The 16,761-nt window shown below is 47.5% G+C and overlaps 1 protein-coding gene across 1 annotated transcript in view; it reads right to left on the reverse strand.

The window, feature by feature from the left end:
- The window catches only part of LOC124556105 (feline leukemia virus subgroup C receptor-related protein 2-like), a 158,148-nt gene that overhangs the window by 73,038 nt on the left and 68,349 nt on the right, over window positions 1–16,761 (reverse strand). Inside the window, exon 4 of the mRNA XM_047130129.1 lies at window positions 150–373. Within this exon, the coding sequence (XP_046986085.1) occupies window positions 150–373 (224 nt within the window). The remainder of the gene's footprint in view (window positions 1–149; window positions 374–16,761) is intronic.

The raw sequence follows: 16,761 nt of genomic DNA on the forward strand, positions 1-16,761 counted from the left end.
GTTTAGATTTAATTATCATTTCATTCTAGAGAAGCTGTACGGTCATCAATGGTATCTGTTCTTTAGAGAACTTTGTACCTCGGGCACTAGCCAGCTAGGCACTATGCATGCACAGTGGAAGTGCATATTGTAAGTGTCGAGGAGCGTACCGGGAAGTAGAGTAGGATGAGGGGGTTGAGCATGGTGCCCACGGCGTTGAAGACGATGAAGCAGAGGCTGAGCGAAGCGACGAGCAGCAGGAAGGGCGGGCAGCGCAGCAGGCGGCGCAGGACGCCCAGCGACGAGCCGCCGCCAGCCTCGCCCTGCTTCGACGCCGACATCTCGCGTACCGCCACGGCCACGCTCGGCGGCGTCGCCGGCTTGTCCTGGAAGACTGAACACTCTTCCCTCAGCAGAGCACCGCGTTGCAAATCGCGGATATTAATCACTGCTACTATTATTTCGGTTGGATTGCTTGAGCAATTTAATAACATGCTTTATAAATAAACTTTACGCAGTAGTTATGAATTACTTGTGGTCAGTTTAATTTCAGTATCCTTAAGTTTGTGTGTGATGCGATCCCAGTTCCTAAACAGACACAAAGATGAAATCGCCGTTCCAGGAGAATGGACTGGACGGACATATACATTACTGGCCATTAAAATTGCTACACCACGAAGATGACGCGCTACAAATGATTAGCTTTTCAGGGCATTCACACAAGGTTGGCGCCGGTGGCGACACCTACAACGTGCTGACATGAGGAAAGTTTCCAACCGATTTCTCATACACAAACACCAGTTGACCGTTGTTGCCTGGTGAAACGTTGTTGTCATGCCTCGTGTAAGGAGGAGAAATGCGTACCATCACGTTTCCGACTTTAAAAAAGGTCTATCGCGATTGCGGTTTATCGTATCGCGACATTGCTGCTCACGTTGCTCGAGATCCAATGACTGTTAGCAGAATATGGAATTGGTGGGTTCAGAAGGGTAATACGGAAGGCCTTGCTGGATCCCAACGGCCTCGTATCACTAGCTGTCGAGATGACAGGCATCTTATCCGCATGGCTGTAACGGATCGTGCAGCCACGTCTCGATCCCTGGGTCAACAGATGGGGACGTTTGCAAGACAAATGGTTCAAATGGCTCTGAGCACTATGGGACTTAACTTCCAAGGTCATCAGTCCCCTAGAACTTAGAACTACTTAAACCTAACTAACCTAAGGACATCACACACATCCATGCCCGAGGCAGGATTCGAACCTGCGACCGTAGCGGTCGCGTGGTTCCAGACTGTAGCGCCTAGAACCGCTCGGCTACTCCAGCCGGCGTTTGCAAGACAACAACCATCTGCACGAACAGTTCGACGACGTTTGGAGCAGCATGGACTATCAGCTCGGAGACCATAACTGCGGTTACCCTTGACGCTGCATCACAGACAGGAGCGCCGACGACGAATCTGGGTGCACGAATGGCAAAACGTCATTTTTCGGATGAATCCAGGTTCTGTTTGACTCAATGCCCAGGCATATCGAGGCCGCTATTATGGCCAGAGTTGGTTGTTCTGGGCACTGATTTCTCAGGATCTATGCACCGAAATTGCGTGAAAATGTTATCACATGTCAGTTCTAGTATAAAATATTTGTGCAATGAATACCCGTTTATCATCTGCATTTCTTCTTGGCGTAGCAATTTTAATGGCCAGTAGTGTAACACACAGAGTTGCAAACATCCTAAAGAGACAGGGCTTCCAAATAGCATATAAGACTGGGCAAACCCTCCAATCACACCTGAGCCAACCAGCTACCGAGAGGTACAAATTCCAACAATCAGGAATATATAAACTTCAATGTCAAAGTTGTAATGCAGTATACATAGGCATAACATGCAGGAATTTTAAAACACGATTTAATGAACGTATCAGATGTTGGAAGTACGAAACAAACCATTCCGTATTTGCAGAACATTTAAAATATCATAACCACCATCCTACAAACATGGAACAAGAAATGAAAATCATGGCCGGCCGTTGCGGCTGAGCGGTTCTAGGCGCGTCAGTCCGGAACCGCGCTGCTGCTACGGTCGCAGATTCGAATCCTGCCTTGGGCATGGCTGTGTGTGATGTCCTTAGGTTAGTCAGGTTTAAGTGGTTCTAAGTTCTAGGGGACTGATGACCTCAGATGTTAAGTCCCATAGTGTTCAGAGTCATTTGAACCAATTATGAAAATAATGAGAATAAGCAGCCATGCAAACATACAAATGCAAGAAAACTTCCACATTCAGAAAGTCATCGCTGAAAATAAACATGTGATAAATGAACAAACACACATCAGCATAGGCTCCCTACTACACTGAATAAAAGAAATGATAAGATAAAAATCGTCCCTCTCACACAGTGAGGGGGGGAAAAAATCTCTCCCCTCCCTTCGCCTTCTGGACACACACACACACACACACACACACACACACACACACACACATACACACAAATGCATACACAAACAGATCACAGATACTTCAATAATTTACACTCGAGAGTTGGCAATAACATCTGACAGTCGGCAACACACACCAAAGCATTGCATCAAAACGAGTGTTCAGTTCCTAGTGCTATGAAATGTGGGAAAAACCGCAAATCGGCATATATAAGAAGAGGAACAACGCCATAAATGGAACAGGAAAAATGGAAATGAGCGTTTGGGGTCATTGGCCGGAAGCCCCCTTATGGGGCAGGTCCGGCCGCCTTGGGGCAGGTCTTATTACATTCGACGCCACATTGTGCGACCTGCGCGCCGGATGGGGAATTTCGATGATGAAGACAACACAACACCCAGTCCTTGAGCGAAGAAAATCCCCGGGAATCGAACCCGGGCCCCTTAGGAGGGCAGTCCGTCATGCTGACCATTCAGCTATCGGGGCGGACAGGAGCGTAATATGTAGTAAATCGTCCACGCAACCTATCAGTACAGTTCAAAAATATTACCACATAATAGCAAACACCAATCACCAGAACTGTTTATAACCTATAGGTACATTGACCAAAACGTAAACTAAATAGCAAAAATATGTTCATATTCCACGCCACGGAAGATGCCTTGCAGAAAATAAAGGCGAAACGCGTATGGCACGAAAATTGTGTTTCATTCAGTTGTAGTCAGACGGTCCATAAAATTAAAATGATCAATATACCGTAACATTACACGCATCTGAGGAAGAGAGGACTACAAAAGTTGAAGCTTCTTGTGACACACTGATCTAGCGTCAAAGTAGTAGTAGCATAGACAAGTTAAGGAACCAATTTTTTTTGTGATGGTAATCATGATGTTGTGGTGAACCCTGTACCTGAAGGAATATTTTTTTTTTCTTTATTGTTATTTCATTGCCCTTGTCCCATATGGGCAGGGGCGGGGCGTTGGGCTGTGGCCGGGCTATCAGTCAGCACTATAGTTCTCCGCTCTTCAGCCAAACACATTAGAAAATTTTACAACGAGAATATTTAAAAAAAAAATTGGGTTTTCTCTATTTCAAATTAAAACTCAAAGACAGACAGTTAAAAAAATACAAATACGAGTATATACATTTTGAAAACACATCGCAGGAAGGTGAAATTCTGATAAAAACACCGAACCACTGCACTTTCACATAAAAACTGTAGGACCTGCAGTAGGGTTACAGATATTGCCAGAGGAAATAGTATGTTCCCTGGGGTTGAGGGTTCTGTCGAATATGAAAAACTATGGAGATGAGAGGTAGGAGCTGAGGTGGATAGTGGGAAATACAGTCTGTGGGGACGACAGATGGTGAGGAGGAGAGTGTCGTATGGGTAGGGCAATGATTGCGGGAGGAAATGGATCGGGATGAATGGAGAGGGAAAGGAGAGAGGAGCCCTGGAGTAGAGTGGGATAGGTGGGGAAGAGTTGAAATTGGTAGGAGGGATAAATATCAGGGCGGATCTCATTGTCTGGGAGAGGGAGTTGGTTGAATTTGCTTTCGGATAGGATATGGAGTGTATGGAGGTGTATTGATGGAAGGATGTACACTCCTGGAAATTGAAATAAGAACACCGTGAATTCATTGTCCCAGGAAGGGGAAACTTTATTGACACATTCCTGGGGTCAGATACATCACATGATCACACTGACAGAACCACAGGCACATAGACACAGGCAACAGAGCATGCACAATGTCGGCACTAGTACAGCGTATATCCACCTTTCGCAGCAATGCAGGCTGCTATTCTCCCATGGAGACGATCGTAGAGATGCTGGATGTAGTCCTGTGGAACGGCTTGCCATGCCATTTCCACCTGGCGCCTCAGTTGGACCAGCGTTCGTGCTGGACGTGCAGACCGCGTGAGACGACGCTTCATCCAGTCCCAAACATGCTCAATGGGGGACAGATCCGGAGATCTTGCTGGCCAGGGTAGTTGACTTACACCTTCTAGAGCACGTTGGGTGGCACGGGATACATGCGGACGTGCATTGTCCTGTTGGAACAGCAAGTTCCCTTGCCGGTCTAGGAATGGTAGAACGATGGGTTCGATGACGGTTTGGATGTACCGTGCACTATTCAGTGTCCCCTCGACGATCACCAGTGGTGTACGGCCAGTGTAGGAGATCGCTCCCCACACCATGATGCCGGGTGTTGGCCCTGTGTGCCTCGGTCGTATGCAGTCCTGATTGTGGCGCTCACCTGCACGGCGCCAAACACGCATACGACCATCATTGGCACCAAGGCAGAAGCGACTCTCATCGCTGAAGACGACACGTCTCCATTCGTCCCTCCATTCACGCCTGTCGCGACACCACTGGAGGCGGGCTGCACGATGTTGGGGCGTGAGCGGAAGACGGCCTAACGGTGTGCGGGACCGTAGCCCAGCTTCATGGAGACGGTTGCGAATGGTCCTCGCCGATACCCCAGGAGCAACAGTGTCCCTAATTTGCTGGGAAGTGGCGGTGCGGTCCCCTACGGCACTGCGTAGGATCCTACGGTCTTGGCGTGCATCCGTGCGTCGCTGCGGTCCGGTCCCAGGTCGACGGGCACGTGCACCTTCCGCCGACCACTGGCGACAACATCGATGAACTGTGGAGACCTCACGCCCCACGTGTTGAGCAATTCGGCGGTACGTCCACCCGGCCTCCCGCATGCCCACTATACGCCCTCGCTCAAAGTCCGTCAACTGCACATACGGTTCACGTCCACGCTGTCGCGGCATGCTACCAGTGTTAAAGACTGCGATGGAGCTCCGTATGCCACGGCAAACTGGCTGACACTGACGGCGGCGGTGCACAAATGTTGCGTGCGTGTGATCATTGCTTGTACAGCCCTCTCGCAGTGTCCGGAGCAAGTATGGTGGGTCTGACACAGCGGTGTCAATGTGTTCTTTTTTCCATTTCCAGGAGTGTATTTTTGAAGGCGCAGCAGCATACAAGGGTTGGTGATCAGAGAGGAGCCAATGGTGTGATTGGAATCTTATTTGCAGACAGCATAGGAGATGCAGAAGTGTTCAACGTGAGTGAGGAAGGGTGGAAATTTGATGAGATGGTAAAGGATCCAGATGGGGGAAGGTGTGTAAAGGAAGACAGAATGCGTGGCGTTTGAGGATTCAGAGGGACTTACCGAACTTTGGTGGGACAGAGATCCATGTAACATTTGCATAGCAGGGGTGGGCCAGTTCAGGGCTGTGTAGGTGTGGAGAATAGTGGAGCAGTGTAGTTCTCAAGTTCAGCCTGTTAGTAGTTTTAGTCTATTGTGGTCTTTTTGTTGGATGGTTGGCAGGTGAGGTTTCCACATTAGTTGCTGATCAAAGGTTAGTACAAGATATTTTAATGTGTTAGTTAACTGGATAAGGCAGTTATAAATGATGAGGTAGAAGTAATGGATGTACTGCAACCTATAATAGTTGCCTGGGTTTTGGAGGGGTAGTTCTTGAGGAGTCATTAGTTAAACCAGGAGGTAAACTGACAGATGGGTTTGGAGCAATCGTTGGGATTTCTGGAGTGTAGGGTAGAGGGCGAGAAAATGGTGTCATCAGAATACTGAAGGAGGTGGACCGGCGGACGTGGTTTGGGCGTATCAGCAGTGTAGAGGAGATGAAGGAGAGGAGGGAGGTCAGAGCCTTGGGGCACACCTGCAGTGGAATGGAAGGTATGGGAATTGGTAATTTTAATAGTGACAAAAGAAGGAGCGACTAGAAAGGAAGGATGCAGAGGTTTGGGAGGGGGGGGGGGTTGAGGAGAAGCAGGATTTTGGAGTTTTCCATTGTTGAGGATAATAAGCTGTGGAAAGGATAGTGGTATAAAGAGTTGCAAGGGTGATGACAAAGAAGAGGGAGCATTCTTTGAGGTGTCGATAAGTAATGCAGTCGTGACTGGGGAAGCATTGCATTTTTTGTGGAGTATTTGTGTTATATCCCTTGCTGCAGCTGGTGTATTTAATTCTGTTAGTGATACGTTGTCCATGTACTGGAATCTGGGAGCCAGGGATGGGACAGCGGTTTTGTACGTTCATGGGTGGTAGGGGAAAATGAGTAATCAAAATGTTGGTGATCAGGGATGGAGAAAATACCATACAAATAGGATGCAAAATGGTTCACTTTGGTTGTCAGGTAAAGGATGGTTATCAAGGAGAAGTACGTAGTAAGGTAAGGGGTTATTGCTAGTGACATGATGGAAAGCTTTCCAGTGCTCAGAAGAGTTAATGGGGAGTGTAGAATTGACTGTAGTACACGTCTGGCGCCAGTCCAGGTGTGTGTGTGTGCGTGTGTGTGTGTGTGTGTGTGTGTGTGTGTGTGTATATGTGTGTGTGTGTGTGTGTGTGTGTGTGAGAGTCAGTAAATTCCTGATTTGTCTCTGTTTTTTGCCAGTGGCGTGTGAGTGTAGCCTGATCACGAGTATGCAAGAAGGGGCAGTACATGCGACGGGATTGTTGGAAGAGTTGTAGTGTTTGTGGCGAGGAGGTTAGGGTGGAGAGGAATATGGTCTTGGTAGGAATGTAGGTGGATATGGCATCTGACAAGGTCTGCTGCAGGAAGAATCTGGACTGACAGATATCATCAGGTTGTTGGAAGGACAGAGGATGGCTACCAGTCTGGGCCTCTATGGATTCCCAGTAGGCATTCCAGTTGGACCAGGAGTAGTTTTGGATGGAGTTGGGACGGGTTGCACAGGGCTGAAGTAGGGAGTAGGAGATGGTGAGGAATACAGGTTGGTGGTCACTTCCTATAGAATCGAGGACTACTGCACTGATGTGTCCCAGGAGGTTGAGATACACTAGGATGGCATCAGTGGTGGTGTTGCTTCCAGGACAGGTGTGATATGGGAGGACAATAATTTTACCTTGCAGGGAGGTGGTAAACTGTCGCCACTGCTGAAATTCTGCAGAGGACCGACTATGGATGTTGAGGTCTGTGGCAATAACATAGGTGGAAAAACTACAGTCTGTGTGGGTGAAGAAGTCATTGGGGATGGGGTGATTAGGTCAGATGTAGATGGTGGCACAGTTGATGGTTAGGGATTGGAAAAGGAGGATAAGGACAAAGTGGTAGGTTGTAGCATTGTATAACGGTTGTGGCAGAACAGGGATGTTCTTTTTGTATTCAACAGCAACTGTGCGTCTGGCCAGGAGAAGGGGGTTATCTGTGCACTGGAGGACATAGGGAGAGGTTTGGATGGTGTGATAGGGTTGGAGGAATGTTTCATTAAGGATAAATGTATGGACTTTGTGTTGGGATAGGGTAAGTAATGGCGGATTGATGTAGGGGGGTGAGGTAGAGGACGTGCTCCATGTGGTGACAGTGGGAACAGGAGATGGAGAAGTCTACTTGGGTGGTCCATGATGGCGGAGAATGATGAATAGCGTTGATTGTAATGACCGGACTCCGAAGCGGCGCTGGGAAGACGACGACGAGTTGTGGTGAAGTTGTGCACGATGAGAATGTCTCCGATGTGACAAGGAAGGAAGCAGCTATGTCAGGGGTAATGCGATGGCGGCGATCAACAGTTGGAGGTGGCGACGATGACAAACACGCGATGAAACTGCGGTTACGCTGACGGAGGCGATGACTGGCAGTGAAGATGCGCGCTGGCGACGATCAGTGACGTGGGCGAGATGACGATGCGAAGATGATCAAAGGCAGCGAAAGTGAATGGGTAACAAGCGCTGACGGTGAAGGTGATGACACGTAGCGAGGCCTGGCAGCGAAGATTTGAAACTGTTCCCTATCGGAAATTAAATCCTGGGAGCAGCCCTGGCACTTCTTATTCCCGAGAGAAAGAGGGGCTCCAGCCCTCGAATGTCCGCGAAGGAATACTGCTAACGTTGACAGTTCAGAGAGAAGATGAAATTTCGACTTTTCTCAGGTTAAACACAAACAGCTTTTTTTTCTGAATGGTCAGCTAAGCAAGATGACGCAGTGGTTAAGATTTAGGACACTAGACTCTATTTCAGAATTAAGACGAATGCCAATTCTTGAGTCCTCAGTCGCTTTTGGATCCCTTTAACACCTATTCCCCATCATACAAACATTACGAACAGCATAACTGAATGAAATACGCAATGAGACGGTGCTACATGAGTTACGGAAGGTATTAGAAGAAAGAGAGATTACGTTATCTGCACAAAGTACAAAGCATAATTCCTAAAATGCCGAAGCAGCTTATGTAATAACGGAAAGCAGATGCCAAATGGCGGCAGAAGTAGTTCCCAACAGTAGGTATAAAGTAAGGAAACTCACTCAGTTACATGATGAATATGCAATAGTTATAAACGCTGTCCCTGTTGATACTAGTTGGTTTATGGACAGTATGCACTTTCAGCACCGTGGGGTAGTATCAGTAACTATCAAAAATTAAAACACATCCGTCAGGCGCTTTATGGTAAGTTTGTTACGTATAGTGTTGATGCAGATGCTCAGTGTATCCCGTGGCACAGTGGAACATCACGTGATGGAAGTCATGAATATGAAGAGGCGAGTCTGAAGCTGCCATTGTACACTCCTGGAAATGGAAAAAAGAACACATTGACACCGGTGTGTCAGACCCACCATACTTGCTCCGGACACTGCGAGACGGCTGTACAAGCAATGATCACACGCACGGCACAGCGGACACACCAGGAACCGCGGTGTTGGCCGTCGAATGGCGCTAGCTGCGCAGCATTTGTGCACCGCCGCCGTCAGTGTCAGCCAGTTTGCCGTGGCATACGGAGCTCCATCGCAGTCTTTAACACTGGTAGCATGCCGCGACAGCGTGGACGTGAACCGTATGTGCAGTTGCCGGACTTTGAGCGAGGGCGTATAGTGGGCATCCGGGAGGCCGGGTGGACGTACCGCCGAATTGCTCAACACGTGGGGCGTGAGGTCTCCACAGTACATCGATGTTGTCGCCAGTGGTCGGCGGAAGGTGCACGTGCCCGTCGACCTGGGACCGGACCGCAGCGACGCACGGATGCACGCCAAGACCGTAGGATCCTACGCAGTGCCGTAGGGGAGCGCACCGCCACTTCCCAGCAAATTAGGGACACTGTTGCTCCTGGGGTATCGGCGAGGACCATTCGCAACCGTCTCCATGAAGCTGGGCTACGGTCCCGCACACCGTTAGGCCGTCTTCCGCTCACGCCCCAACATCGTGCAGCCCGCCTCCAGTGGTGTCGCGACAGGCGTGAATGGAGGGACGAATGGAGACGTGTCGTCTTCAGCGATGAGAGTCGCTTCTGCCTTGGTGCCAATGATGGTCGTATGCGTGTTTGGCGCTGTGCAGGTGAGCGCCACAATCAGGACTGCATGCGACCGAGGCACACAGGGCCAACACCCGGCATCATGGTGTGGGGAGCGATCTCCTACACTGGCCGTACACCACTGGTGATCGTCGAGGGGACACTGAATAGTGCACGGTACATCCAAACCGTCATCGAACCCATCGTTCTACCATTCCTAGACCGGCAAGGCAACTTGCTGTTCCAACAGGACAATGCACGTCCGCATGTATCCCGTGCCACCCATCGTGCTCTAGAAGGTGTAAGTCAACTACCCTGGCCAGCAAGATCTCCGGATCTGTCCCCCATTGAGCGTGTTTGGGACTGGATGAAGCGTCGTCTCACGCGGTCTGCACGTCCAGCACGAACGCTGGTCCAACTGAGGCGCCAGGTGGAAATGGCATGGTAAGCCGTTCCACAGGACTACATCCAGCATCTCTACGATCGTCTCCATGGGAGAATAGCAGCCTGCATTGCTGCGAAAGGTGGATATACACTGTACTAGTACCGACATTGTGCATGCTCTGTTGCCTGTGTCTATGTGCCTGTGGTTCTGTCAGTGTGATCATGTGATGTATCTGACCCCAGCAATGTGTCAATAAAGTTTCCCCTTCCTGGGACAATGAATTCACGGTGTTCTTATTTCAATTTCCAGGAGTGTATATGCTTAGTTCGTCAGGATATCCATCTACTTACCAAACAGTGCTAGAGCAAGCTCTAACATAGACGTTACCTCTACAAGCATCTCAACACTCGGAAGTTACCTCAGGAGAGACAATTAGCTACCATAATTTGATAAAGTACAGTCTAAGTAGGGAAACCGAGAGGTAATCCTTAATTCATTCGTTAAGATAGTAAGAAATTTTAAAAACGGTGGACTGGGAGTTTCTGTCAGATTCTGTATCGAACTTTCAATTGAATTACCCTCTCTGTTACCCATAAGCCCCTCGAAAAAAGAAAACAACAGTTGGAAAAAATCACAGCTCACACACGTCTGCAAAAGGTAACAGTAGTGAACCACAGAACTACATCCAGTATCCTTGACATCCATTTGTTCTAGCGTCTTAGAATATATTCTCAGATCATATGTAATGAGGTATCTTGAACAGATGCCAACAGACATGGATTCTATAAACATCGATGCTATGAAACCCAATTCACACTTTTCTCATATGACATCCTGAAAGCCACGGATTCAGACAATCAGGTAGGTGTAGTATTACTCGTTTTCCGAAAAGCATTTGACTCATTATATTCAGGATTTCTTGGTAGGGAGAACGCAGCATGTTATCTTGGATGTAGAATCATCTACATATGCAGAAGTAGTAGTGGCCCAGGAGAGTGTGTTGATACCGTTTCTGTTCATTTGTATATTAATGACCTAGCAAACAATGTTAATAGTAACCTCATACTTTAAAAAAATTTTCAGTTATCTATAATGAAACACTGCATAAAGCTAGGCAAATGTTCTATCGGACCTTGATAAGACATCAAAGCGGTAAAAAAATTGGCAACTTCCTTTAAATCTACAGAAATGTAAAACTGTGCACTTCAGAAAACGAAAAACATAGTAGCCTATCACTACCGTATTAGAAAAGCACAGCTGGAATCTGTCAATTCTTACGAATACCCAGATGTAACACTTTGTAGAGATATGAAACGCAATCATCACATAAACTTAGTCGTAAGTAAAGTGGGTGGCAGACTTCGGTTCTTTGATAGAAATCTTCGGAAATGCAATCTTTCTGCAAAGGAAATTGATCACAAAACACTTGCGCGACTCATCATAGAATATTGCTCAAGTGTATGGGACCCGTACCAAATAAAAGTAACAGAGGTACTGAGTGTATACAGAGAAGGGCAACACGAATGTTCACAGGTTTGTTTGACGCGTGGAAGAGAATCATACAGAAGCTGCAGAAACTGAACTGTCAGACACATGAAGGTAGATACAAAATATTCCGAGAAAGCCCACTTAGTGGGTGCAGCGCTTAAATCCGGACAAATTTCAATTTGAATTTCCCGCCATATCGTAGCGATTGGCGTTCTTGAAAGCCATAGGCACCTAGTAAACTGTCATAAACTCAGAATGGCAGAGATGTTACGGACAAGTGTGGAGTCCAACCAAAATCCGCGATTATCGAAAGTCTTCGTGCTGGGCGTCCGCCAATTGAAGTAAAAAGTGGTTCAAATGGCTCTGAGCACTATGGGACTTAACATCTCAGGTCATCAGTCACCTAGAACTTAGAACAACTTAAACCTAACTAACCTAAGGACATCACATACATCCATGCCCGAGGCAAGATTCGAACCTGCGACAGTAGCAGCTCCGCGGTTCCGGACTGAAGCGCCTAGAACCGCACGGCCACCTCGGCCGGCCCATTGAAGTATTACGATTCTTCGGGTACCCGAGATCAACTGTTTACGATATTGTGCTCAAGTATAATGCTTCGGAGACGTCTGGGGTTCACGTTATAGGTGTTGTGTCCAGTGAGGGTGATATCATGCCGTCACATTTCTTTGAAAAGGGAAAGACTGTCACGAAAGAAGTTTATCTGCAATGTCATGAAATCGCGGATGATAGCTGTGGCCTCGGGAGACTATATGTCTTTCAACAGAACGGTGCACCGACTTACAAGAACCATTTACTCCAAAACTGGCTCTCAGATAACGTTGACATGTTCTGGTCAAAGGCGTTCTGGCCCCCAAATAGCCAGAATGTGATTCCCCTCAATTACACTCCTGGAAATGGAAAAAAGAACACATTGATACCGGTGTGTCAGACCCACCATACTTGCTCCGGACACTGCGAGAGGGCTGTACAAGCAATGATCACACGCACGGCACAGCGGACACACCAGGAACCGCGGTGTTGGCCGTCGAATGGCGCTAGCTGCGCAGCATTTGTGCACCGCCGCTGTCAGTGTCAGCCAGTTTGCCGTGGCATACGGAGCTCCATCGCAGTCTTTAACACTGGTAGCATGCCGCGACAGCGTGGACGTGAACCGTATGTGCAGGTGACGGACTTTGAGCGAGGGCGTATAATGGGCATGCGGGAGGCCGGGTGGACGTACCGCCGAATTGCTCAACACGTGGGGCGTGAGGTCTCCACAGTACATCGATGTTGTCGCCAGTGGTCGGCGGAAGGTGCACGTGCCCGTCGACCTGGGATCGGACCGCAGCGACGCACGGATGCACGCCAAGACTGTAAGATCCTACGCAGTGCCGTAGGGGACCGCACCGCCACTTCCCAGCAAATTAGGGACACTGTTGCTCCTGGGGTATCGGCGAGGACCATTCGCAACCGTCTCCATGAAGCTGCTACGGTCCCGCACACCGTTAGGCCGTCTTCCGCTCACGCCCCAACATCGTGCAGCCCGCCTCCAGTGGTGTCGCGACAGGCGTGAATGGAGGGACGAATGGAGACGTGTCGTCTTCAGCGATGAGAGTCGCTTCTGCCTTGGTGCCAATGATGGTCGTATGCGTGTTTGGCGCCGTGCAGGTGAGCGCCACAATCAGGACTGCATACGACCGAGGCACACAGGGCCAACACCCGGCATCATGGTGTGGGGAGCGATCTCCTACACTGGCCGTACACCACTGGTGATCGTCGAGGGGACACTGAATAGTGCACGGTACATCCAAACCGTCATCGAACCCATCGTTCTACCATTCCTAGACCGGCAAGGGAACTTGCTGTTCCAACAGGACAATGCACGTCCACATGTATCCCGTGCCACCCAACGTGCTCTAGAAGGTGTAAGTCAACTACCCTGGCCAGCAAGATCTCCGGATCTGTCCCCCATTGAGCATGTTTGGGACTGGATGAAGCGTCGTCTCACGCGGTCTGCACGTCCAGCACGAACGCTGGTCCAACTGAGGCGCCAGGTGGAAATGGCATGGCAAGCCGTTCCACAGGACTACATCCAGCATCTCTACGTTCGTCTCCATGGGAGAATAGCAGCCTGCATTGCTGCGAAAGGTGGATATACACTGTACTAGTGCCGACATTGTGCATGCTCTGTTGCCTGTGTCTATGTGCCTGTGGTTCTGTCAGTGTGATCATGTGAGGTATCTGACCCCAGGAATGTGTCAATAAAGTTTCCCCTTCCTGGGACAATGAATTCACGGTGTTCTTATTTCAATTTCCAGGAGTGTATTATGTTTGGAGCCTACTTGGGAGAGTTGCCAATAAGACGGGTGACCCTAATGTCGCATCTCTACGCACCGCTATCGAAGCAGCATTCCCGAATATGGACAGTGCTGTTTCAAAGAGTGCGTGCGATCGCTTCAGGACAAGACTGGAGGCAGTCATTGCGTCTGAGGGGGGGGGGGGGGGGGGTTATGTCGAGTAATGTTTTAAAAGATACCAGTACTTACAGGTAAGAGGATTTTCCTTTTCATTTGTATTTTGTTTTACTCCATTTACTTTAAAAAAACGTTTCATTTGTCGGGATTTAAGCTCCTCACCCTGTAAACAGTTTCAAGAAACAACTTTAAATAAGGACTCTAGAAATACTCTACCTCCGTACCGTTCCCGTGGGGATCATGAGGACAAGATTTGATTAATTACAGGACACCCAGAGGAATTTAAACAGTCATTCTTCCCGCACTCCGTACGTGAATGGGATGGGAAGAAGCCCATAAAACGGGTAAAATGGGAAGTAACGTCTGCTACGCACTGCACAGTGGTTTGGAGACTATGGATGTGGATGTAGGTGTAGATGTCGCTCTTTCGTAATTGTGAATTTTTGTGAATCCAGGGGCATCTCATCTACAAATCTGTGTACTATGTCTTTTGACAAGAGCATGCAGTTTGGAATGCGTAAAGGGGCTTTCTCATTAAAGTAAACCAAAGACAAATTGCGTCTGGTCGCAGAAGGATCTGTTGCGCGAGCTCCACTTGCTGTTAGTTTTCTCGGTGCATGATTCAAATTTAGTACTCTAAATAATCCCTAACCCTTTTTATCAGCTGTTCTCTTGCCAGTGATGAGACGTGCTGACGATTATATGGCAAGTATTTTCGTCTCTGTGATCAGGTGTCCTTCTTGTTGCCATGTCAGTTAGCTTAAGGGAGGAAATCTTGAGGGCCGGTCCACGATTTGCCTATGAGTCGTCTAAACTTTGTTCTGTGTTAAAATCTTTAATGTTGTTGGCCTGTCTATCCCAATTGCTAATAATGATACAGTAATTAATTTTTGATCCATTTGTTTTGACATACTCGTTTCGCCTCATTATATTGAAGCATATTAAGCAACCTGAAATATAAACACCCTTTTTTTCTTACATGCCGCAATTCTAATTCACATATTTTGCATTGTACTCATCAGTAACAAGGAGATATGGCACGGCATTTTCTTGTGATTTATAATTTACGGTTTGCGATAATGTCTCACTACACGTCTCCTCACTTCTCTGCTAGTGAGGCTGTTTTTTGGCCTGCAACGCCACCAACACCTCACAGGACAGCGCGCAAACTGCACACACACACACTTTTGCAGTACGTTATTGCGTTCAGTTTTCTGTAGTGTTGTTAACACGAGTATGTATTTAGAGGAAGAGAGAGAGAGAGAGAGAAAGCCGGTGCTTCAGTTTGGAACCGCGTGACCGCTACGGTCGCAGGTTCGAATCCTGCCTCGGGCATGGATGTGTGTGATGTCCTTAGGTTAGTTAAGTTTAAGTAGTTCTAAGTTCTAGGGGACTGATGACCTCAGATGTTAAGTCCCATAGTGCTCAGAGCCATTTGAACCATTTTTAGAGAGAGAGAGAGGAGTCAGCGTTATACCTATTTCATATTTTCAGAGAGGTTTAGTACTCAGTGGTTGTTTACGTGTTTTTGGCCATTTATTGGCTACTAGCATGGCTTTTAGGGTATAACAATTCTCTCAAAATGAGGTGTTTGATATGATTATACTGTATGTTCTCATAATATCATTGTCTTACTCTATATGGAGAGAACGTCGTTATCAGGAGAAACAAAACTGGCGTTCTACGGATCGGAGCGTGGAATGTCAGATCTCTTAATAGGGCAGGTAGGTTACAAAATTTAAAAAGTTCGGTGGCAGAGGGAACAGGACTTCTGGTCAGGTAAATATAGGATTATAAATACAAAATCAAATACGGGTAATGCAGGAGTAGATTTAACAATGAATAAAAAATAGGAACACCGGGAAGCTACAACAAACAGCACAGTGAACGCATCATTGTAGCCAAGACAGACACGAAGCCCACCCCCACCAGAGTAGTACAAGTTTATCTGCCAACTAGTTCCGTAGATGAGGAAGAGATTGGAGAAATGTATGATGAGATAAAAGAAATTATTCGGGTAGTTAAGGGAGGCGAAAATTTAATAGCCATGGGGGATGGAATTCGATAGTATGAAAAGGAAGAGAAGGAAAAATAGTAAGTGAATATCGACTGAGGGAAAAGAATGGAAAAGGAAGTCGCCTGGTAGAATTTTGCACAGAGCATATTTTAATCATAGCTAACACCTGGCTTCAGAATCATGAAAGAAGGTTGTATACGTGGAAGAGACCTGAAGACCCCAGAAGGTTTCAAACTGATTATATAATAGTAAGAAAAAGATTTAGGAACCAGGTTTCAAACTGTAAGACATTTCCAGGGGCAGATGTGGACTCTGGCCACAATTTATTGGTTATGACTTGTAGATTAAAACTGAAGAAACTATAAAAAGGTAGGAATTTATGGAGAAGGGACCTGGATAAACTGAACATACCAGAGGTTGTAGAGAGTTTCAGACGGAGTATTAGGGAACGACTGACAAGAACAGGGAAAAGGAATACAGTAGAAGAAGAATGGGTAGCTTTCAGATATGAAATAGTGAAGACAGCAGAGGATCAAGTAGGTAAAGAGACGAGGGTTATTAGAAACACTTGAGGATAGAAACGACTAAAAAATGAGATTCACAGGAAGTGCAAAATTGCTAAGCAGGAATGGCTAGAGGACAAATGTGAGGATGTAGAAGCATATATCACTATGGGTAAGATAGATGCTGCCTACAGGAAAATTA

This window comes from Schistocerca americana, chromosome X, assembly GCF_021461395.2.
Source record: "Schistocerca americana isolate TAMUIC-IGC-003095 chromosome X, iqSchAmer2.1, whole genome shotgun sequence".
Classification (NCBI taxonomy): domain Eukaryota; kingdom Metazoa; phylum Arthropoda; class Insecta; order Orthoptera; family Acrididae; genus Schistocerca; species Schistocerca americana.